General features: G+C 42.1%; 1 protein-coding gene across 4 annotated transcripts in view; it reads left to right on the top strand.

The window, feature by feature from the left end:
- LOC146823047 (uncharacterized) overlaps nucleotides 1–24,952 on the top strand; it is a 230,421-nt gene extending 205,469 nt beyond the window's left edge. For all 4 annotated transcript variants that reach the window (XM_085607251.1, XM_085607250.1, XM_085607253.1 and 1 more), the window contains one exon: nucleotides 22,877–24,952. In XM_085607251.1, the coding sequence (XP_085463377.1) occupies nucleotides 22,877–23,097 (221 nt within the window). In that variant the 3' untranslated portion in view covers nucleotides 23,098–24,952. The remainder of the gene's footprint in view (nucleotides 1–22,876) is intronic.
- The last annotated feature ends 501 nt before the right edge of the window (nucleotides 24,953–25,453 follow it).

The following is a 25,453-nucleotide window of genomic DNA, read 5'->3' as shown; positions in this document are numbered from 1 at the left end:
AGTTGGGTGCAGCTACTGCTTAAGGGGCAGCTCCACATTCTCTTGCTGTTTGAGCTCTAACGCCAGCCGAAACCCGAGGCTGAGGGCAGCTGCGGTCGGTTGCACAGAGTTACGGATCGGCCACAGCTTGTCATTTGGAAGGCAAGAATGCAGAGAAGGTAAAAAGCACTATGACCAGCTTTTTTTGTATTGGTGGGTGGGAGCCAACACGAAAATGGGAGTGAGCGGCAACATAGAAACGGGTGGGAGAGAAGAAGAAAACCTCAACAATAGAAGGGAGGAAGGGAGCAGACTTAGAGGGGAGAAACGCAGTGCACCGCAAACTACAACAGATGCACTCTGTAGAGTGCGTCAAGCAAAAGAAAAAAAATAGCTCCCAGAAGTGCGAGCAGTGTAAGGATACAAGTTCTTGGGTCACATGCAAGAAGATGGAAATGCCAACGGCAGAGCTAACCAACGGAATGCAAGTGATTGAGATGGACAATGACACCAACTAATGGTAAGTAATCGGAGGCCTCCAAGCCCACTAACTGTAAACAAAGTGTCTCGAAGAGACCGCGCATGTGCTGTCTAGCGAGACCTAAAAATGCTGTAAACATTTTGAGGAAAACGGTCTGCATTTAAGAATAAATAAATAAACATTGCTTTATCCAGAAGGAATCACAAACATGGTGGTGTGCTGACATCACCACCATGCATGAATATAGTCAGCTGAAGTGGGTCGCAATTTGCAGCCTGCCCTGCTTCATGTATATTAATGAGGTAGGTTGAATTGCAATCCACTGCAATTCTGGATTTTGTAAACCACCCTATTAATATACAGGTTCGTAAAATAAGAATGCATTTGTTAAAAGTAAGACTCGCAAAATACGGTTTGCAAGTTGCTATGAGAAAGGTGTGTGCCAAGGGCATCCCTTCCTAATAGCGAGTCGGAAGGACATGTGCGATTGTTTTGTGACCGGAATGCGGTTGCAAAAGAATCGCAGTTTACCACCTACTTCAAGTATGTGGTAAGCCAATCTCAAAAGGGGGAAGGGGTCCCCAGTGGACCCCTTTCCCTTTGTGACTGGCAGCGAAAACGTTTTCAAGAGCAGGCAGTGGTCCCACGAACCACTGCCTTGTCTGAAAAAATGAAACAGAAACTATTATTATTTATTTTTTAAACGCATCCCATTCGGAAAACCGGCTGTATGTTTTTTTTTTTTTTTTATTGCTTTATGTAAAACAAACAGACATGGTCGTCTGCTGTCCCCAGCAGGCCACCATCACTGTGTTATTGCCCATTCCCAATGGGTCGCAAAGTGCGACCTGCCTCATGAATATTGATGAGGCAGGTCCATCGCGACCCCATTGGGAATCACTGATGTGACTAAAACACATTAGTATATTTCATTTTGCAAGTCTCCAATTGCAAGCAGCATAAAATTGCAGAGAGTCGCAAAATGAAATGGTCGTACGTGCTGTCCACAGTTCTCCTTCCCAGTGCAAACACATTTCCTAATTTAGTTCCTAACGAAGCCACGATTTCCATATATATAAGGAGACAATACTTCGTCAAACATTGCATGTGATTAAAAAAATTAGATTGTGGGATACAGCACGCACGATATGACAAATTGGTACATTAAAAAAAAGGTTTAGTACATGAAAGTGAAATAGATATCCTGTACAGACAAATACGTAGAGTAAACTACCTTTGTCAGATTATTTTCAGACTGCTAAAGTACTATTTATCTGGCCATATTGTATCGCAAACTCTGGTGTGCACAAAATTGGGATTCCGAGTTTCCCTGTAATGATTCCATCCATACCTGAAAACCTGGGCAAGGGAAAAGAGGCAAAAATGAGCAACTGTATGTTTTGCAGGAACACTCAGAGCAAAATTCTAATGGAGCCCCCTTTAAATACGGTACATGGTGGCATCGATATTTACTGAGTGTCTAGTCACCCTAGTATTGCGGGGCTCTTGTAATGAAGCTCTTAGTTTTCGCCTCCAGCTAAAACGTTGTGTTCCCGCAGTAGATTATAGTCGGTATTGCACTTCCTGGGCTGTGTCACTTGCAAAAGCTGTCTCAGAAGCCTTCATGGCACTTATAGTGCTGTCTGTTTTGGTTGGATGCAGTAACTTGCACTTCCCCCGTTGAAAAAGCTAACTCGGTATTTGGACTAAGAAAATACAAAGCCGAATTGTACAAGTAATTTTCTGTTTAGGAATGTTAATATTGTGTGTATGTGGTTTCTGTTTCAGGGACTGGTGAACCTGCCATTGCTTTTATGGCATTTGTGTTAAATAAACATTAAATTTACTACCTCAACACATTTTCTCGAGAATTCAAAAATTTAATTTAGACGTTTTTCCTGAAATCTTTAAATTTTATATGGCATTACTGTTCTATTTTTATGCAGTTGTATTTTGGGTATGTACAGTCTGTTTCCTTAAATAAACTATTCTGAAATGGAATCCTGTTTGGTTAAGATAATTTGTTAATTTCTTCCAGACGCAGTGGAGAAGTGTTGCCGGTTTATGTATTCCCTTGAGTTCCAATTATTGCCGCATAAAGGCATGGGTCGGACTCTTATAGTCTGTTTCCCAATCTCACCTACGGAGTATTAAGTGGTTGAACTCTTGAGACCTTGAGCCTAGATGTTCTTGGCACCCACAATTTTGCTCAAGTAAATGGTTCCGATAGGGTTGATATAGTCCAACACTTGTCTTTTAAAATGCATGTCAACCTATCTTTAAGAGTAATGGTCTTTTCTGCTGGCCAGTAAAATATAACTTAGATTGCATTTTCTTTCAAAATGTAATGTCACCTTAGCCTTCAGTTTTTGAAAAATGCATTGGAGAAAGGCCTTTTATGGCCTTCTGGGCAAGATTGCCTCCTTTGGATTGACCTGATCCCAATCCAGGTGTGGTCCTCAGACAAAGGGAGTCTTTTCTGTGCAGAAGAGCCATTTCAGCCATTGATAGGGTTGGCTTGGGTTTGTCACCAGTCTTGTTCGTTTTTCAGGACTTGGGGAGTGATAACAATGCAGCCTTTTTCAAGCAACCATATGAAAATAGCTTCTTCATTATGGTTACACATTAGATATAGATTAGCACTAACACCGCCCCCCCTCGTCCCCCCCAGCAGGAGCTGACATAGTCCCTTCCCAACCACAGCTTTCAGATAGCTCAGCTCCTGCCAAACAAGTACATTCCAACCCTCACGCATTTCTACAGCGTAACAGCTCAATTCAGGCCACTCACTCAAAATCAGGCGTGGCCGGCACAGGTAACAGCAGTGGCGCGGGGTAAGTGAACAGACAGTAGTAGTGCAGTTTTTATAACGGTCTTTTAAATGAACACACTTCACAGCTCAGCTGGTAATTCTCATGCAATACCTCTCAAAAAGAATAAATATGTGTCATCATGAAGATTCAAGTGATTCCATATATTAAAGCCGATACCGGCTTCCAAGCACCCTTTACATTTGCAGATGTACCGATTGTGCTAATTTACATTTCTTTCAGGCAGGCAGGCACCCCGGCACGCAAGCTTGTGTAGCTGTCTTCGCTTCACTTGGTTTCACAGCACAGTACACCCTCTCCCGTCCACTTCAACTGAAGCATTTGAACTCTCAGAATTAACTGTCCCAGGACAGTTGTCTTTTCACACAAAGAATGGGAACTGTTTTACTAAAATTAAAAAATTATGGGCTTGTGGTTCTCCTCAAATCCCCTTCCTCCCCGAGCTTGACCACTGTTGTGCAGAAGCATATGGTGAACAATGATTTTCATATCCATACAGTCGTCTGTCATTACAAAGTCCTTGCCGTGTAACATCAAGGTGTCGCGATCTTTCTTCATATGCATAAATGGAAGGGTTATGGGACCCCACCGATGAAGTTTCCTAACAGCATGAAGTCCCAGGAGATGCAGTTGAAATCTGCTTCTGAAAGGACTTGCTGATGTTGCCCATCTCTCTGGTACCTGTTTCATCAAACTGGATTACAGTCAGGTTCTGGCCTCATGCCTTTTTGCGGTTTTAATATGGATCGCTTTTGCTGTCTGTTGCAGGCAGCATTTTATCATACTTTCACATGTACTTTAGGCTTCTTTCATTAGATGTTTTTCTTGTTTCAATGATCTGCTTTTGATTCACCGACCTCCTCCCTATTCTGTGTTTACCTGCCCCTGCATCACGGTTCTCTCACCATGCTTTTTGATCGGTTGTATTATATCCTTACATAGCTGACATAAGGGGTCTATTTTTCTCTGTGCTGTCTTTTTTAGCACTCCAGAGGAACTAATGGCCATTTTCCTTCTCTTCCTACACTTTTTTCCAGATCCCCGATGTCTGTCGTCTTCTGAATATTTTTTATTCCAGGCCACAACAATGTTTTTTTCTATACTTTCAAGATGGCCATTGTGTTACAAAGAAATTGGCTTTACCAATGCCAAACCAACTATGTTAAAAAAATTGTTACTTTTAAGATCGTATTGTGTGATGCAGCATGCATCACATGACACAACGTACATTGCGTAAGGCAATGCAAGTGCACATCGTGACAGCATAGAAACTATTTTCTATGACTTTGACATAGATAGTCAGGCATTAGCAAAGGCACGTTGCTTGCTTAGATTTTCCAAAGCGAGACTGACTTTCCAATGCTTGTATTTTGTACGAGTGGTGAAGAAGCTCGTTTTGAACCTGAAGAAAACACCACCTTTTCATGACAGTCTTGGAGCAACTACAAGGGACTGATAATTGTCAAGTGCCATGGAGAATCTCCAAACAGGAGTGACCCACAGTGCACTGGTCTAGGACCTCCATTTCTTGATGGGTAGGGCTAGACCAGTGACATTCAAAGTACGGCCCGGAGGTCGCATGCGGCCCTCCTGACAGTTACATGCAGCTCCCTGGTTAAGTGAGGACTGGGCTGGTGTTTGCTCCACTTAGCACAAACATTAAAAAGATGATAAATAAACTGGCAATCATTTACTTAAAGGTTAATTGAAGGTAAAGAAAGGAAGTAACTAGGGTGTCTTGCACCGCTTAACTTAAAAAGTACCCTAATTTTTAAAGACATCTTACAGCAAATATGTAAAAATATGCTAAAGTCTCTTCAAATTAAAAAAAATGATTTTCATAACATGCAGAACCGTATCACCTTGGTACATCAGATTATATCAGTGCATAGAGAAGCATTAAAAAAAAAAAGTTCTTTCAAACGTGAATTTAGAAACAGTCATGCTCCCCTCCCCCATCATGACAACAATGCAAGTAGAAACTGATTGTACCATCCACTTTTAAACATGCCGTAGGCCTGCCATTGCATCCTTTGTGTGCAGTTTTTAAAGTGCCATTTCGTTCTGGCAAAATACATTTTTTACCAGGCCCAAACCTTCCGTTTTAGGTCTCGCGACCTGCTTTGCACTGCGTAGCAGTGCTCGCGCAGGCGAGAGTCCTTTTGTCTGGGGTTCAGAAATGGACCCTGGAATTGCACATGCTCGTGCGTGTGCGATTCCTTTTGTGCGACCCCATTGGCCTTGCGTCTTTTTATAAAAGATTGCACGCAATTGGCCAAAGGCGGGCATGTTGCTCCGCCCACGGCCTATTGGTGTCTATTACGCGCTTGGTTCGCGTAATAGACACCAAAAGGCCATGTGGATTCAATTATTGTGCCCAGACACAGGCGCGATAATTGAAAGCACGTCTCGCTGGCATCGTCGGCCTCCCATTTTAACTGCAACCCCCGTTAGTAGTGACGTCATACACACCCCGCTCCCTCTGTCTCCGATGACGCCATGGCTCCGATCACACATCTGGTGTAGTTGGACCGCCCCATGCCATTCACCTGCCTCTAGAAACGTCATGGTCCCACCTCTGTAGCCAAGGTGCATGAAAGCGAATTGAAAAACTTTTATGGAGTAGTCTGTACCTTTTCCAGGCTTACGATTGGTTCGCACTGTGTTTGTCACCAGGACTGCGACACGTGATTGGAAGGTGGCCTCTTGTTGCTTCTAGGCGTTTAGGCAGCGGAGTGGAGGAGTTCAGCAGCCCCAGAGTAGGAGGGTCTGTCAGACGTGCTCGGAGGGCTGGGGGGCGAAATTAGGGGAGGAGGGTGGCGGGGTATTCTCAAAGACCAAGGGTGCTGTCCGACACTGAGGGTACCTCGGAAAACTGAGTGTCAGAAAAGGCTGCGCCAGGTACGGGAGAGGGCAGACCTAGGAGTTTAAAAGAGGAGACCAGGGAACTTCCCGGTTCTCGGGGGAAATAGGAGATCAAGGGCGCATGAAACCCGGAGGCTTTCCCGGGGCTGGGAGAGCTAAGCGGAAGTAAATCGAACTCGAAAAGCCATGAAGAGCCTCAAATCCAGACTGAAGAAGCACGAGGTGAGCATCACGGTGAGTGGGGTGCTGGGTGCATCTGTTTGGGTGGTTTTGCTACTGTCGGAAGAGTTTCATGGGCAGGTGGTACTGTAAAGTATTGGAGATCTGGTATCCTGAGAGGTGCCCGGTGAAGGGTGTCACTGTTTTGGAGACGTTTTTGGGCGCTGCTCAGATGTATTGGGAATGCATTAATGTGGGAAGTGTGCGACAGGTGGTCATTTGAGGTATTGGTGAGTAGTTCTGCTTGTAATGAGAAGTATTTACAGAAGTGTTACCTGTTTGGCTTGTTGATTTTGAAGTAGCATGCTGCTCGCCTAAAAGAGCTTAGACACCTCATCAGGAGTCGCAAGCACTTTATAAATGCTTTGTACTTGTAGTCCTTGCTAACGAGAAGCAATGCTGGCAGTAAAAGAGGCGCAGTTACTGGCAGCCTGGCTTCTTGTAAGCAATGACTGTAAGTACAAAGTGCGTGTTTAAGCACTAATTGTAGCCTTTCAAAACACATAAATAAAATGCATTGCCAATTTTTTTTTTATGGCCTTATCAAGGGAGATATTGTTTCGTAGTGTATGTGACCAGTCGTTGGCTCCTTATTTCACACGGCACATACCATAAGAAGTAGCAATCAAAATGAAAGGTCTCAGTGTTCATTTTCTATGCACCGAGCATTCGCCATTGTAAAAAGTGGATTGCATTTCTTACCAAAAAGAATTTGGACCAAAAAAGAAAGGGTTGGACTCTTTCGTGGGCAGAAAAATGCGAGACAGCCCTATTTGGCCCCAAACGCCCTAAAACAGCAACTGTATTACATTTGTTTAAACAATATAATTTCAAATCACCCTGCAGATGCATCTGAACTCTCCAGAAGAAAATGTACAGCAAATACTAGATAACTTGCTTGAAATTTGCTCCTGTCCTTGAAATTAATGGATCTGCATTATTTATGTATGGTGTGCGCGTACCAGGTAGCCAGCAGCCTGGGTACACCGTGTGCTGGATGAGAAGAGGCGGGGTGAACGTGAGCGGGTGGTATTTATACGCGCTGGCCTGCCTACGAAGCGTTCACCACTGCACTGAATATGGGCAGCTTGGTGGGAAGCCCATGTTTGAGTCGCCATGCGCTTTATAAGCCCACCTGGATTTGGATTAACTTGGCTTGAAGCTGCAACCTCTCTCTGAGATACTATAGAATTTTAGTTATGAATGGAATGATGCTACCATTAATTGCAGAAGATGACATCAAGCAGCTTGCAGGCCTTGTGGTTGGCCACGCATCCTCTGACACCTTGTCAACTAATAGCACACTCCTCTGGAGTTTCATAAAGCCTCAGTTATCCTCCCTGACCCTCAGGTTTCTGGTTGACCCCCTTCACATTCTTGCCACAGAAAAGACATTTCTACCCCCTGTTGTTTTTAGCAACTAAAGTCATCGATGGATAGACACCTAGTTGATATGAGGATCCTGGACGTGTCTCAAATTATCACATTCATTAACTTTAAATGCTTATTTACCTGGAGAAAACCCATGGAGGGAATATCTGAGAAAGGTTCCTGTTGTGCTTGTACCACTTATTTTTGGTTCTGACACATTCCCATAACTCTTTGTCTGCAGTGAAGTAAGTCATGTTTGACATTCATGACTCACCTCGAAGTTCAGGTATCAATTTGGGGCAGCTGTTATCTCCAAAAATTGAAGGAACACCCCAATACCTCTTTCACCACCAACCTATACAGCTGCAACCCAGTTGGTTTGGAAGTGTTCACCACTTTCCCACACCGGCTTCCAGTGGCTTCTCTCCATGCCTAATCCATTGGTAGCGGAAAATAAATAAAAAAGTACAAGATGTGATCAGGATTGCAATTAAAATGCAATGTCCTTCCTTTCATAAACAGTGCTTGGAGAGGAATACAAACATCATAGCTGATATATGGAGTTTTGTTTCTATGTAGCACCACCAGCAATTGATATTCTGTCACAGTAATAGTGCTTAATCTTACTGGGCTCTGTGTAGTCCTGGCAGACATACGAGTCAGACATAGTGTGTTTCAAATGAATGCAGTGCAGCAATATAGAGTGCATTCAGTATTCTCTGATGTCTGTATGTATACACTGTCTATAGCGCAAACCTAGTCAAAAGGCAGCGGAGCTCTGTACAAGGTTAAAACAAGCATTTACAATGCAATAGGTCTCGCATTTGCGAGAGTTTAAGCTATTAGTATTGTAAATGACAATGCCTTTTATTTGTGGTTTAAAAACCAAAACATAAATAAAAGGCATTGTCATTTGCAGTGCCAATAGCTCAAACTCTCGTAAATGCGAGACCTATTGCATTGTAAATGCTTGTTAATACATATATCACCCCTAGGGAAGGCCCTAGGCACTTTAGAGGGCAGGGTGCAGTGTATTTGAAAAGTTGGACTTGTACTTTTACATTTGACACATATCACTCTCATTAATTGGTTCTGGTAAGCAGATGAAAGCGTCTCTTTGTACTGTCTGACACCTGATTGATCTCTGCCTTGTAGCAATTCTGATCGCAGCGTTATCTTGTAGTTGGCTATCGCTATTTATTGCTCTTTCAGCCTGGTTGTATCCGCCTTTAGCATTATCACTTCATATGATGTATATGTTTAGGATGCGTAGTTGAGCTATAACTCTCTTTACGGCCTTATAAGTAGGTTCTTGGCCAACTACGTGTAGATTTCTCAGTGAATCTTTTGTTATCTTCAAATGCTTTACACTGGCTGGAGTTGCGCTTTGCCTCCACATATGCCAAACATTGATTCTGCACTTTGAATGAGGCACACATGGCATGCCCACACAATTTGCTGGACCACAGCAAAATCTCTGGGAGAGCACTGTCGATCTTTGAGTTACTTATGCCCTATTTCGTTGCCAGTTGTAGTGTTCTCTTCAGCCTGGTTACCTGATAATGACTATAGCACACACGGAGGTTAGTATAACACATCTTTATTCTTCTGTGTGTAACCGCAAACTCATCGTTCAAAACCTGCATTCACTTCACTACGCTCTAACACTTACGTCATAGTTCTAAGGAGTCCATCAGGAGCCAAAAGGGTTCTCTCATTGTTAACTCCCATGACATTACAATCCCAGTCTTTAGCCTCAGTTCTGGACTTCAGTGAGGTCGATTCTGAGGCTACTGGGACTGATGGCTTCCCGCATCCTGCAGGTTGAACACAGCCTTCTTAAGGTTGCCAGCCCTCGTTGTTCAAATCACCAGTTGTAATGTGATTTTTGTCATGTCCCAATTTGACCATAATCTAGTCCTGACTTATTTGATGTGCAATCCGAGCCGCTTCACAGCTGTCCTTTTTGGCGCCTTACTATCAAGACTGTTCCTCATTGCCATCATCTCGGCATGGCATGTGAGTGAACTTCTATGGACATGGGCATCCTTCCTGTCGAAAGCTGTTGTGCTGTTCCAGGTCAGTCAAACCATCAACCTGCCAGCGTTCTATGCTCCGCCTCACTTTTCTAAATAGGAAGATGAGAGACTTCATCCCTTGAATGCCAAGAGCGCATCAAGCTCCTACATAAATGGGACTAAATTAGACCAGAAAGACAATCAGCTCCTAATGGGGTTCTTTAGAGCGGAAAATGGCAAAGCAGTGCAGAAGAGAACCATCACTTACTTGATCTTGCCCTGCACTAAGATCTGCTATGCATTGTTCAAAAAGCATCTTCCAGAAGAACTGCGTGCTCAGTCTACCAGGGCTAAAGCTGCTACCACTGCATTGGCACAAGGAGTCTCTGTCGTAGACATTGCCATGTGGCTATGTGGGAGATCTTCTGTATGTTCACAAAGCATTATTGCCTGGATAGCTGGATTCGCCAAGTGGTGCATTTTTCCCGCTTGGTCTTGCAGGACTTTCTGGTGTGAGTCCATTCACAGACCTTTGAGTAGGTTTTGCTTTTGTATCTATACAAAAGGTGAGGAATTTACTGCTAGAAGTCTCTATCAGAAGAACAAGTTACTTAACTTCAGTAACACTCTTTCAGGTAGAGACTATCTAGCCGCAGATTCCTCACCAAACCTCCCATCCTCCCCATTCTCGGTTTGGACTCTATCCATTAATACGATCCAAGTATATGAAACTGCACACTGTCTGTTAATTTGCCTTTGGGGCTCTCCATCTGGTGGCGCGGACAGTCTTAAAAGCAACTGATATCAGTGCGAGGGAGTGGGGCTTATTTTTTATAGGCCCCACATGTCCCTTCCGAAGGAGAACGGATTCAGTGCGGAGCCACAAGGCACCACCTTCCGGCGCACAGTTGTAATGTTGAAAAATGTCTGAATCTAGTCTGGAGCCTGGGGAATATTCAAATGGTGAGTGAGGAATCTGCAGCTATAGACTCCTAGGCAACTTACATTCAAGAGGACAACAGCTGCTGTGGTTAACTTCGCAAACAAGTTAGGTAGTCGTCCCATTGCTGAACTCCTTGAGATATATAGAGCAAAATGTGTCTCTAGTGCAATATACGGGGCTGGGGTATGGGGTTTTACCAAGGTTGAGGAACTGCAAAGGGTGGAGAACAGTTTTTTAAGATTTCTTCTCACAGTCCCGCAGGGGACTTCGACCTACGCATGCCACCTGGAAACGGGTTTGACATACATAACAGATTTGATAAAGATTCAACCCCTTCTCTTGTGGCACCGCATATGGTCGACCAATGAAACAACACTTTGCCGGGAATTTATTGAGGATTGTATATCTCTTGTTAAAGGCCGAAAGAACAGCTGGATAGCGTACGTAAGCAAATTCTTTAGTGACCTTGGCATGCCACAGTACTATTCTTTCCCTCCCTCAATTGCAACAATACCGAGGAAACGCTTTAAAAAGGCATGCCTGGCCTATCTAGAATCTTTACGACTGTCTAGCGAGGTCTATAAACCTACAGCTCAACACTCACTACAAATTCAAACATCGATGATGGTCCAGCCCTATTTAACTTTTAATCTTTCGGGCTATGAAAGATTTTTGCTAAATAGGCTTAGATTAAATATCTTTCACCATCTGGTCACTTTCCCCAAGATGAATACTTGGGAAAAATGTCCTCAACCTTGTTCTTGTGATGATAGCTCCCCCCAAACAACGATTCATACAATCTTGTTTTGCAAATTTTACCAAGACTTGAGGAAACAGTGGCTTGTTCCAATTTTGAAAGTCATGGGCCTACGCAGGTGCCGACCAGCATTTCTCGCCCTTCTGTGTCTAGATGCGGAACCTTTTGCTAAATCGATATCAATTTTCTTGAAATTGGTTGTTAAGCATAGGCAGAACTTAGAGTAAGAACGGGACCCATCTCTCTCGACATGAATGATGGCCTTTCTATTGCTGATGTCTTAGAATCTGATGCCTCCGTAAAAGTTTTTCTGAAATGTTTTTACACAACATACTATACTCCTATTGTCGTAGCTTGCAAATTTGGAGTTTAGACTGTTACCCTACTGGAGGTACGGTTTATTGAGAAAAATTTTAATCGGTTGTTTATTTCTTATTTTTTTTTTTTTATCTAGATGTAAATATATTGTGCTTTTATGGATGTTTTCTCAGCAACTGAATAAAGCTTGATTTGATTTGATTTGACTCTACCAGAAAGAACTTTAGCATAGATAAGTAACTTATTTTTATTCCCATATTAATTGCTGTGGGGCGAATACACAAAGGATTTTAGTAGTATGTGTGGTAGTAGCTTGTTTGTGACTGCTCAGCGCTGGGATACTCCTCACACAAGTAGCTATGCGCTCTATAAAACGTGTATTATTATTATTACTGCAGGAGCACTACTTCACTTACTCATAAATACCTTTGTGAACAGGCCCCACCTGCTTTGTCAATTCTTGCCCCAAAGATCCATGAATATGCTGACACTTCCAGAATGATTAGTGATGCCATTTAATCAGTTACAGACAAACCTGTAAATTATTGTACATGTGAATTCACTCTGGATTCGTGTTTAATCTTTCCCTGTAAATGCTTCTGCCAGGCACCTCCGTGGTTCCATGTTCGTGTGACCGAGGCAAGATGCTTGTGAGTGTCCTTGGCGTGAGGCTGGTTAATCTGTTGATTTTAACATAAACCTTCTTCTTTGGAGTTTCCTTTCAATAACAAGGGTGCCACCTCTTAAAAAATCACATTGCTATAGTTAACCATTGGGGATTGTGAGAAACCTTTCCGCATTCAAATCGTAAATGAGTCTTGTGCTGTCTAAACATGTCCTGCTAAAGGAAGCAGTAGCACATTATAACTTTAAGTCATAGGGACACTGAAGTCTACTTGAATGCGCCACAGTAACCTTTCCGCTTCTGTGCCTGCTGCGGGTGCTTGCTGTCTGCTTTCCTAGTTTGGCTGGAGTAATTAGTATAATTTTCTTGAAGTTTAGCTGCTAATGCATGACTTTAGGCCCCGAAACTATCAAGCAGACACAATGAGGACGTTTTGTGTGATCATGTCTATAGATTTCTTAGTGTCTGAAACTTGTATTTCGTATTATTTATTCGTTTGGGTATTTTATTAATAGCCTGCATACCGCCATTTGGCCTCTTTGTTGCACTTGGTATGGCAATTCTTCTTAAAGGATAAAGTACATGGGAAGGCTCTCAGCTGTGCAAAGCAGGCCCCAGACCAGGGCTTTAAAGCGTGTTGGTTTCGCCGCCCTTTTTTCCTGTATGAATTTGTTCTGACATATTTCTAAATTTGAGTTTCTTTGCTGGAGGGATGGAGAAGATAAACTGAGGCTGTATCTCCTGACTTTGTAGGTGGACCAGTGGACAGTTTTAAAACCAAATGTCATGTGACCAGAATTTTTCAATAATTTTTCAAGAATTTGGCTACTTAAGTTTTTACTCTTTAAAATGTTCATTTTTCTTTTATTAAAGGTCCATGTAAATAATGCTGCATTTTTCTGGTCAGAATAGTACCTGTGAACTGCTGAATACTGTGGGAACAAAAAACGTACCTCAATATTTAGGACGCCCCCACATTCAGGCAACCAAAATTTTACCTAATATGGTTCTCCCATGGAAAAAAATTGAACGAAAAAGCACCCTCTCAGAATTTAATTTGCCAAAGTAGTAATTGGGACCACTCAATAATTTCGTTCTAGATCGAAAGAAGGTTAAAAGGTTTTATTATAAAAATCTCAGAAATAAGTGGTGCAAAGTAAATGCCATGAAGGCTTCAAAATTGCAGAGTTATACAGAATAGGCAAAATCAGATGTATTATAAGGTCCCATATGAGTAGCAAAATCAAAAGGAATCGCTAGAAGTAAAGAAAATCTCCTAAAATCTGGCTCCTCCCGGAAGCAAGAGGTTCTTATACACAATTCTAGCATAACAAATTAGTAAAACAGCAGAATCACCATGGCGTGGTGAAAAGTATCAACTCTGTGGCAAATCAGAATATGAGACCTCATTACCGTAACGCATAAGTACCATCCCATTTTAAGAAAAAAAAACCAGTACATTTTTTGCTACTGCCATCCGCAGATGCTCGAACAAAATATCTACCCAGCAAAACTATGGCAGAAGTACCATGGAACTGCAACAGTTTAGGAACACAGAACGTTTATCGAAAAGCTGTGGAAATAAACCATTATTTCAGCTTGTTCTTCACTCTGCAGAGTTTGTAGGGAAAAAAGATGCGAAGGGGAACAGGATGAGAGGGGAAAGAGCAGGAGTGCATGACAGAAACAGCATCCATCTTATCCAACATGTTTGTTTGCTCATTAATGCACAAAATTATAAATCTAGAAAATGCTCCAATAATACTGCTGTCAAAGTTTTATTTTTTAGCTGCATAATTTTGAGAAACAATTTATGTCGAGTATGATAGATTCTATTCGTGTATACTTTATTAATAACATTGCAGTTGAAACAAGTTTAATATGCCTTATAGAAAAGTGTGTTTATAAATGTAATTTATGTGTGCCACCTTTTTACAAAGTCTCTATTTTAGTTCAAATGGATTCTGTTCTGATATTGTTGATCTCACTTCTGCTCATTCCCTCTCCCATCTCGCCCCCCCCGTGTATCCTCGCTCCCCAGTCTCCACAGAGCAAAACACACTGTGATGTACCTGATTATTTTCCTTTGACTGCTGTATTGTGAATGAACTTCTTCGGGATATTAATATAGCAGAACCCAAGGTTCTTTCTGCTGGAGTGTCTGCTGCCGGGGCCTGGCAGAATTCACTGGTGTGGGTTATTGTTTATAATGCTTCATAGTGTTGTGCACATCTCATGACGGCAACAGCGTAGAAGCTGCTCGATGTTTACTTAGAAGTGGGTTAGTGTTATAAACTTTAATTTGACGTGTCGTGTTTTGATTTTCATAAAATGGGTTATCTCTAATCATGCCATGCTGAGACTGCAGTCTTTTCTCATTTTGTAAGTAAGAATTATATATAAGAACCTTTTCTAATGGGGATGCTGTCTGTTTCTCTTCTGCTTTTGCTGTTCATTTGGTTCTGAGAATATTTCTGATTTTCGATTATATACTTTGCAACTGAGCCTTTATGGTATATAACATTTATTCTGTACTGCCTGATTTTTGAGATTTTGCATCTAAGCCCTTTAAATTTCCGCTGATCTGGAACTTATTTATTGAGTGGCACCCAGTTCCTTTTTTTACTACTCTGCTAAACTAGAGTTGAGTCTGATGTTGGAGAGGGTGCTTTTTGTCCGAGATTAACTTCGTAGCAGAACCACAAGAGGTAATTTTGGGGTGATCTAAATTTCAGGTTGTCTTAAAATTTGAGGTTTGGGGTTCTGCTTCCACACACCCGACTATTTGATTGGTTAAAGGGGGAATCTTTAGTGAGCATTCAAGTTGGAAGTTTGTGTTCTTGGGGATATAATTTATCTACAGATTGAAGGAAAGACCTGAGTCAAACAGAACAGAACCGGTGATGGGGATGCTCACAGATTTGGAGGCCATTCCAAAGATTGATCACTGACAGAATATCGGAACCAAAAATATTGTGTGGACAGAATATCGTATTGATAATATCAAAGACCGAAATATCGAGAAGGTAAGTGTAAATAGGTAGGTATAGATTTACTATTCTTAACTCCACATGTATGTACCTTGAAGACATTTATATTGTCAAGGTACATGTATGTGGAGTGATATATAGTAAAACTTGACTTACCTATAAAAACTTACCTTCACAGTATTTTTGTCCTCGATATTCTTGACTCAATATTTTGTCCCACGATATTTTTGTTTCCGATATTCTGTCTAAACACCCTAAAGATACAGTTTTTGTGATCATGTTACCCAAGTAATATGAACCCACTTATGGGCTCTATTAAGCATGGTGGGTGGCACCCCTTCACACAGAAGTACATTTATGCTAAGGCCTTGACTATGTCAGCAAAGCTCCATGATCCAGTTGTTTGCCGGATACAGATCTGAGTGTCATTGGCATTCATCTGGAATGGAGCTAGTATTGCACTAATATCAGATCTGAACGGAAACCTCAACAACAACAAGTCCAGACGATTTTATCATGAGATTTTCTGTTCCAGACATGGTTTTGTCAACCTTGATCTGCTAATTCAAGTCAGAGGGGAATGATGAGATCTGCTCCATCTCTGATCTTGCTGGTGTTATCTGATTCTTGGAGTAGTGAACAAGGAGTGCGTGGCCTGCTGTATCATAGGCTATGATAGCTCGAGTTTATCTGTCTGTTGGGTGTTCTTTATCTTGAGGTCAAGAAGTTCCTTTGATGTCAGCTCCGTCTCCCAACCCCTGATAAATAAGAACATGTCAGTTGTTAAAGAAGTTCGCGGGCTTCCGCAAACATTACACACTGTCTTTTAATCTTGTCTCCACGAACATGCTAAAGAATAAGAGGCTGGGAGCGCATGGTAGTCTGTCTTGTGAGACTTATTGTCAATCAAGTGTCACACAAAAGTACCTGAACTAACAACCAATATTTATCTCTGGTTTCCTGCTTCAAACGATACACAGCCACAAAATGCATCTTGTTTCCATAGTCATCCTGTGATTTGCTTATCGCTGGTTTGGGTATTGCAATTTATGTTAGCGCAAGCCCTCTCCTTTTGGTCACTTGTTCCATAGTAGTAGCGCTATGTTATTACACCATGAAGGATGTGGGAATCAGATACCACCCTCCATCCTCATTAACATAAAATGGAGTGAGTTAAGAGTGTGAAAAAACAATTAAAAAATAAGTGTAAATTTTGAAATTGTTAGGATTTTTTATGTCTGTGTGGAATACTCAAGGCCTGAGGGTGTGTCAAGCAGGGTATGGATGGGTAGGAAGAAGGGAGCAGTGGTGAGTTACGCCAGAAAATGGAGAGTTGGGGTTGGAAGACATTGCGTAAGATGGTTTCATTCTCCTCATCTGAAGCGAGTCGCAACCTTTTGTATCCACACACTGACTCGGTCCTCCACTGACTTGTACTCACTGTCAGGTCTGCTCTCTCCTAGTTCTTCAAAAACATTAGCGTTTGCCTTGGCAAGAGAAGATGCATTTTTTAGTCTAATGGCAATAAAATCAACGGCTGTTTACATACTATTCTGTAAGCAAATGAGGACGGCGTGTTGTAGATGTTTCCAAGCGGTTACGTTCAGTGACTTATGAGTGTGCTGAGCCGAGGTCATGGTGGAGTAAACAGCATTATTTCACTTAAGAGATATATTTGAAGAAGATTTGTCACCCTGAAACATTCTGTTACTCAAGGATGATAGCCTTCCAGGAAAGTTCAATGAAGTCTATTACTTAGTCATAAATGTCAGAGGAATACCATTATTTTTAATATATGAAAAATAGCATTATTTTGTATTTAGTGTATTTTAATGCATCCTGCTATATGCACACATTTTGTAAAGAGTGCTGTTTGGCTTCTTTAACACTGGTGGGACGATGTGAAGAGAGGTTGTGCACAGTCGTTAATAATGAGGGCCTGGAGGGTACTCACTGTGTATTTAGAGGACAATTACAAGCAAGATGGCTACCATGAAGGCTCCTGATGGGAAGGCAGACTTATTTTTTGGAATAATAACACAGCAGGTTTGTCATTTATGCAACCCTTTTCAAAGAGAGCTATTGTACTGTTATTCTCTCAGGAGGACTGACTCCAACCAGTGATTAATTTGAGCCAGTGCCCAGCACCGGCACTTAATTCTTACCACTGGCACTTATGATAGTACCCCACATTGTGGCGCTGTTTGTCTAATTTTGAGATGAACACAACAGAGTGGTTAATAATACAATATACATTATAAATGTATCATAGCTGCCGCCCAGTCAATGCTAAGAGCTGTGGGTGGGCTGGAGTAGTCCTAGCTGTCGCACTTATAGGAGTGTAATGGTTGGTAGTTGTGTTGGTACTGTCGCTGGCAGTGCTGTCAGGGGCAATGGGTGGGAGGAAGCTGCAGGCACCTCCTGAGAAGGGCCCAGCACTTACTATATTTTGTAATCATTACAAATTAAGCAATACCTCCAACTGTATTGACAAACATTTATGGTTGAATACAGCCTAAAGGGTTCGAGATCATCAAGACATTGGTTGTCCATAAAAGAAGAAATGCGCCTCATCCCCAAGTCTTTCTTGATATACGTTGGATGCATGTTTTACTGCAGCACATCATTTGTGGCATTACACGTCCTATTTGCTTGCACAGCCCTACATTGGAGAACTAGATTCGGATATCATGTTCAGATGTTTATTCTATGTCCCTAAGAAAAATTGTTTATTTCACTCCATTTCAGTAGAGGAGCTGGACCTATCCCCCAGTCCAACCGAAAATGCCCGAATCTTTAGCATGCGGTGTTTATCAGGCCCGGGAATGCTGGAGCAAGGCATTTGTCTCATCAGAGAGAAGTGCTTCATCCTCACAAGTATTGTGCAAAGCCTGGGTTTGTTAACACAAAAAAATTATTTGGAAATGTCAAGTAATTCTGGGACTTGGCATTGCACCCCTATTACCCACTCATCAGTACCTCTGCATAGTCTAATTTCGGGCAATCAATTTGCCATCGTCATCGAAATGGCCTAATCATCTACATAATTCTGGAAAAGTTGCAGCTGGCAGTTCGTAAAATAATGTAAATTAGAACTAAGATGCACACCTTCACAAAAGGTGGCAATTCTTGACAAAAAGCTCTGAGGCTGTTAAAATATACCATGATGATGACCACAAATGTGATCATTAATGGTATCATATTGAGCTCTGTTTATGTTCCTTCGTATTGGTAATTTGTTTTCTTTGTTGTATGTGCCTTTCAACGTGATGGTTTATGGCAGATTTTGGTGCTTTCTTAGGGAAACGCTTTGTAAAGCAAACGCCATATAAAGCAATATCATTATTAGATGCAGCAAAGTGTTTTCTTTCTATTAAAGATAGGCATCGGACAATGTAACGTTTTTTCCTTCCCCCTGTATGTTGTTATTGTTTTAGCAGTAGCTGCTATTGTAGCATTCGTAATTTAGGGGCCCAAACTGAGCTTCCTAGCCAACAGAATGGTTGTAAACTGTGAAGTATTTCATTGTCATTTCTGAGCGCTGTTATGTCAGCTGGTTCTGTTCTTCCTTGTGTTATATTGTTGCTTTTTTTATTGATATTTGCCTGAAGCTCTAGGTTAAACCTGTCCTTGTGTTTATTAAAACGACAATCCAATTTAGCCCCCTGCCCTCTCCCCCACAGAGTGAGGGTGTAGATATCCGTTCAGGGCCTTGTTCACGTCCTGGCTTTTTTACTCATTGAAAAATAAATTGCAGCCATTTAAACTGATGGCCAAAATGCTCCAGTTGATGGACAACACTGAATACATGCAACACAACACCACACCACACCACTGCACCTCCCTCTGATGAGCTGACAGGACAAACAGCAAACATAATTCCCACAAACCTTTTGACCGAGGCCAGCTGGGAGGAATGGCTGTCTGAGATCCCCCCACCCCCCATCTAAATAGTTAGATCCCGTTCATTAAACCCATGTCACCAGAGTTATTGGGTGGGCTGGAGATCTGAACCAACGTAGAGATCCCATTTTCTTACAAACGTACAATTTTGTGGTGCACAAAAGTGTCTTGGAAGTTCTGGCTCCATTCTGCAATAGATCCAAACACGTATCAAGTCTAGTATTACTGTAGGGTAAGAGAAGAACTGTCCAAACAAGAAGATTTGTGGTCACCGCCCTTCCCTAGGTTTTGTGCCCAGCCATTTGTCTGGATCACCAGTTGCTAACACTTGCAGAAAGTGTACGATATGGGTTAACTGGGCACAGGGGTAGTAGAGGTTCATACTAAGACACTGACGCCCTCAGGGTGATAACTCTATGCCAGCCTCCGGTGTAGGTCAAGAGAAGAGGCCCCTTGTACACCTTAGACAGCCTATGGCAGTTAGTGTCAAGTGTTGGACAGAAAACAACTAGAAGAATCATTTTTGTTTACCTGATGGCAAATATTAACATTGCTGTTGTTTTTGAAAGCCTCCTTTCTGCCAGTGGAGTTATGCTGTTCGGACACACAAGATTGAGAGCTCTGGCCTACTTTATAGGCAGCAACATTAGCCCCATCTCTTGCAGAATCCTAGCACCGGATGGAAGTAATGTGACCAAACAGTGGAAACCTTATACTTTTGTGGGAAACCATTAATCACAGATTCCTGACCTTGAGATTATCCCCAGGCACCAGAATAGTGCTCGAGGACTTCAACAGCAATGCTACTGCGCCCTGGCAGGTGGCAGTGTGTGTCTCTGCATTGGATCCATACCGTCTTGGAAGTAATGGAAAGAAGCTGCACATAAGGCCACCCCAGCACGCTGATATCATTTCCTCTCTTTCTATGCCTTCCAGGATCTGGAGCTTCACTCCCTACTTTGCTGTGTACCGCCAAATTCCCAAACCTTTCAGACAGTGTGTTAGGGAATTATATCCCCTCCAAAAACTACAGGCTTCAAGCTGTGCCAAGATTGCAGGAAGCAGATGTCAGCCATGGATCCACACAAGGGTGTGTTTGGTGCCTGGGCGCCATTTACGACTCTTTCATTCAACTTGTGTGTCCTTATGCACCCCAATGTGATTTGGGACTGGGAAAAGAAACTCTACATGTCCAACCATGAGAGGAGGTTGTGGTCGGAGCACAAGATCTTAGTCCCTGTCACAGGACTCCCTTTGAACGATCCTCTTCCCACTTAGCATTTGGTTAAGTCAAAGTCCAAGCACAAACATAGATAGATGAAGCAAGACTAGACACTATCCTGCCACTCTAGTTCGATAGAGAAAATGAGAGGACATCAAGATAAACCTCACACTCCCCTGAAAATTCCCAGTTTCAAAACCGATTCCTCAGCTGGTCCCAACATGCCCAGAGTTCCCTGGACTATTGTCAACCCCAGAGGAGATAGTGGCCTGCATGGAGGCTATGCTGCATATCTTTTAATGAGATCCCGTATTCCTCGGATTCACCTTTTTTCTCAATGGAGTCTCAGAGGCCTACAGTCAAATTACTGTCATTTTGGAACCCATTCGCGGGCCAATACCGACTCTGGTACAGGCTTCCACACAGGCCTCAAGATCCATGTTAGCTCAACTTGACCGTTGTCAATGGAAAACCCAGTGCCAAAGGCGATGTTTGTTTCAGAATCAAAATCGGAGCTCGGCTAATGTTGCCTTACGATATGAAGGCACAGCTGGTTATTATGCAGCCTGACTGTAACCAAGCACCTTTACTGCAGTGCATGCTCCACTCTTTTTGGGTTTGACTATGACCCTGTTCAAAAACTCACAGGGTCCTCTAGGACACTGATAATGAGGAGGGTGATAATTTACCCCCCCACTATACTGATGATACAGTGTCCCTGGATTTTGCAAACGCTAGTAGGCTAAATGCTTCCCCTGAGACAGAGGATGGTTTGTCATTTGGGGCACCAAAAGAAGATTGTACTTTGTTTCTGGTGGTGGTCCAGTGGACAGCTGAGATGTTAGATCTGTAGTTACCCTCCACTGAGATACAAACACCGTAAGACCATTGCTGCCATTTGATGATGCCCTCACTGATTCCCTGATGACTATATGGTCCAAGCCCTGTCCTTGCTCATCTATGAGTTGGCCAATAGACTGGCGACATAGTCTTCTCCCAGTATCCAGAATTCCTAACTAAGAAGCACCCTACATCAGCGAGTTTGATGGTACAGGCCTCTACTGGTAAGGTTCATCCCAGTTCCTGTGCGTTAACTGCTCTAGATAGGAAATTCAGAAGGATGTCCACTTTTGGCTTGAGAATATTCTCATCTGCAAGTCTAACATTTGGATCTATAATTGTGGTTTGTTAGATGGTACACTCATGCTCTTTGAGACAAGGCCAGTGAGATCTTGCCAGCGGTCCCAGAGTACTTTAGAGCTGCTTTGGTCAACACAATACATGATGGACAGGATGCAGCAAACTATGTCATCCATGCAGGCTTTGATAGTACATATTGATTTTGCAGGACTGTTAGCAGCAACATTGTGCTTCAAAGACATGCGTGGATGTGGTTGACTGGAATTTCAGGCTTTGCGTTGGCATTCTAAATGGGCTTGCTGTTTGATGGGTTCAGCCTCTTAAAGGAAAAAGAAGACTCTGATTTAAAAAGAATCCCTACACTTCCTTCTTTCTGCAAAAGGTGGCATTAGGGAACTGGATGGCGTTCCTTCCTACGGTTGTGATGCCTTTTCATGCCTTTTCACTGCCCTCCCACCTCGCCATTCTGCGCTGTGGCCTCTTTAACATCTAAAAAGGTTCCAAGTTAGAGAACAGTACAATATTGCCCACAATTGTTGTACAGTCCACATCTGAGGGTGCAGGAAAGAAAAGAAGCAAGAAACTACCATCTGTGTGCAAGGGTTCCCTTCTGTCACTTCCAGGGCGGTATGGAGCAAGTGCGGAGCAGCACACCTCCGCCTGTCGGTGCGTGGGAACACTTGTGGTTGAAACTCTCCAGATACCTGTCTGGCACCTTAGGATAGTCTAAGGGTAAGGAATCTGCTATTAGAGCATCCAAACAAAGTGCATCAACAAAGGTAAGTAAATTGTTAATCTCATCTAATTTCATCTGATAGTTGGGCCACTACATACACAATTACATATTTGATTGGTAAAGTCACATGTTCTATATACATTGTTTGTTTAATACTATCCAGTTTTTCGATCATACAATGGCATTGCGCAAAGCGTGCACATATGCATATTTGTTCTGAAAAAAATACTTTAAGGGTGTCATGTAATTTAAAAGGAGTTCCTGATAAAACTGGAAGACCTGTGTATTAAAGTGCACATAAATTATCCATTGGAATTGTTACCATGACCCTATTTTCACAAGCATTCCACAAATCCTATCATGTGATCTCCCACTTTAGTAATCAATAGTAACACTATTTAAACATTGTGAATAACAGTAGCCTCAGCTATTTCAGTACCTGTACCTACTTATGCTCTTGTATTGTCTTTTGTTTCAGCCCTGAAGTGCGCCATTGAATTGGCGGAAGAAATATCTGCGTTTCCTCAGGCATGCATGCGCGCGGATCGCGCTTCGGCCTACCATAGCGCGTTCGAAGCCACCTCCTTCTCTGAGGCGATGCAGTTTGAAACTGATAATTCCATCCATGTACTTTTAGAATCAGTCCGTGGAGCCCAGAGGTTCAGCTCAGGCGAAGGGAGAGGAGGAGCAAAGTTATAAGATAAACTGTATTAAAATGCCTCCATTTTATTGTGGCATGGAATGATGTTGTATAACATAGTAGGATCTGGGAATCAATAAATAAATGTTATCTACTATTGCTCATCTATATAGACAGTGACTTTCAAGAGTGCTTCTTTATATTCTTACCTTCATCCTGATATGAATTCTGGAGCCTCACAATGCAGGAACTCAGTTCAGTGTACACGCTGAGTTAGAGATGCCCAATGGACCACATTCTTAACATGAGCCCACCAAGCCAAGCTATTCTTTGCACATGCTGTGTTTTCAGGTTTCTTATCAGCAGTCCTGTTAAACAAGTTCAGGGACACAGTGGTAATCGGAACAGTTTGTTTTTCTTGCAATCTAAACACTCAAACATTGCACTAAGAAATTGGGACTTGTATTTTTAAAAGTTTATTTTAAAAGTCTTGATCTTGTGCAAATGAAATGAATGGTCACATGGAATAATATTGCACTTAATACTGTTACTATTATCGCAAACAATAAAAACTTTCCAAGTAAGTTTGCAAGTTAGATAACATCCTAGACCCTAATGCTAATTCTGAACCCTACACTAATTTATTAGGCTAAAACATTAGCTAGCATGTCTGCCTGTCAAGCATTTGGAATGGATCTCACAGCATCCCTTTTGAAACAGCAAGTCTGGCTCCCATGACAAGACAGGTTCCCAGGAGTCCCAGCAGGGCTGCTCCCAGCTCCTGCGGCTGGGTCTTCTGATTTATCTCTCGGATTAAGAGCAGTGTCTGGATTAGGAGTCAGCCCAGCAGCTTGACTTCTTGTGATAATCTCTAGCATGAAGACCTCTCATAATCAGTGGTCAAACATTGTTTTTTATTAGGATCAAGCCACTGACCTGTTCTAATGTTTTAAAATCAAATCCGAGTTTGAGATATTGATATCTCCGTAGTCTAAACTATCACAGCCTCATATATGTAAACTTAACTCCCCATACATACGTTGAAGGACACAGCCATATTAGACTTGAGCACTCATAGAGAGCTGCTATGATGACATGTGCGTTACAATGTACATAATCAAGTAAGAAGGCAGCCTACAATGAAAAGTTCCATTGTGAATACAAAAACTGAAAGCATAAATGTCTGCCACACTGGAAGCATCTATGTTTATCAGCAGCTTATCTGGAGAAGGAATCGCACACTTTGTAATACAGATACTAATAGAATTGCAAGCAAAGCAAACCTGGAACATAAACGATTCTATATGAGAACTATGTAGTGTTCACAACAAATCACTTTCATGTGGTTGCTACAGAGGTACATACTCGTGTGCTGGTGGCAGGCATTGGTGACTAATCATTTTACAGAGAATGGATTGGCGGAAGTTAATGCTGACCTATATGGGTTGAACGAAAAATGTGCTTTCACGTATTCCATCATATAGCCTATTGCACATGTATCATCTTCTGTTCTCTCCAATTAGAAAACATTCAGCAGCAAGCAATTTTATCCTAACATTCTAGATCTTTAATTTCACATGTGTAACTAGTAACTCTGTTTTCTTTCTTTTATATCAATATCTTCATGTTCCATTTTTCATCACAGTTCTTTACATTTGTCTCATATAGAGATGTGTAGATAAGTTATAGTTCCATTCAAGGACAAATGTGATTTTGTACAAGTTAAAAAACTTTACTTAGCATCACTTTGCAGGACCAAATATATTCCTTTGTTTTGGATATTGCTACATCTCCATTTTAACACAGCTATACTCTTTAATTGTTGTGTTTTTTATTAGCCATTGTGCACATTTTCCTCAAAATGTTATCTGCTTTGCATCAAAATAAACCGGTGCAGCCCACCTATTGCTTATACACAATGTGTTTAAAAGCCTGCTCTGGTTGGGATTCCATACAGATCAAGACTCCTCACTCCACTTTCCTCGTTATTGCGGATTGTCACTTCTTCCGCCTCCAGCTTGTTAGTCTCAATTACTGCTTTATCAGTGTCACACAGCTCGCTGCGGCCATCTTGAGCGAGGTATCAGCCATCCGTATTATCATGCTCGGGATTGTGCACGGTTTGGCAGATGAAGAGAGACCTCTATTGCTTCAAGACTCTAGCTGTTGAGGGCTCCATAGTGCTTGGTCCACTTCCCTATAATTGATTTCTATGTGCACACAGTTTCCAGCAGGTCATGGAAAGACCAGGATTGACCTCCAGATGTTGCCACCTTCAGGCACATTCAGCTCCACCCCTCATAACTTGCATTGATGGGGAGCATGTCTAAAACTAGAATCATAGCCATCATTATTTTGTTATTTCAGACGGGCTTAAAGGAGGTTAGAGCCATGGAATCTTATTTTCTGAAGGAA

This window comes from Triturus cristatus, chromosome 5_2, assembly GCF_964204655.1.
Source record: "Triturus cristatus chromosome 5_2, aTriCri1.1, whole genome shotgun sequence".
Classification (NCBI taxonomy): domain Eukaryota; kingdom Metazoa; phylum Chordata; class Amphibia; order Caudata; family Salamandridae; genus Triturus; species Triturus cristatus.
Note: the sequence above shows the minus strand (reverse complement) of the source record. Positions and strands in the feature narration are given on the sequence as shown.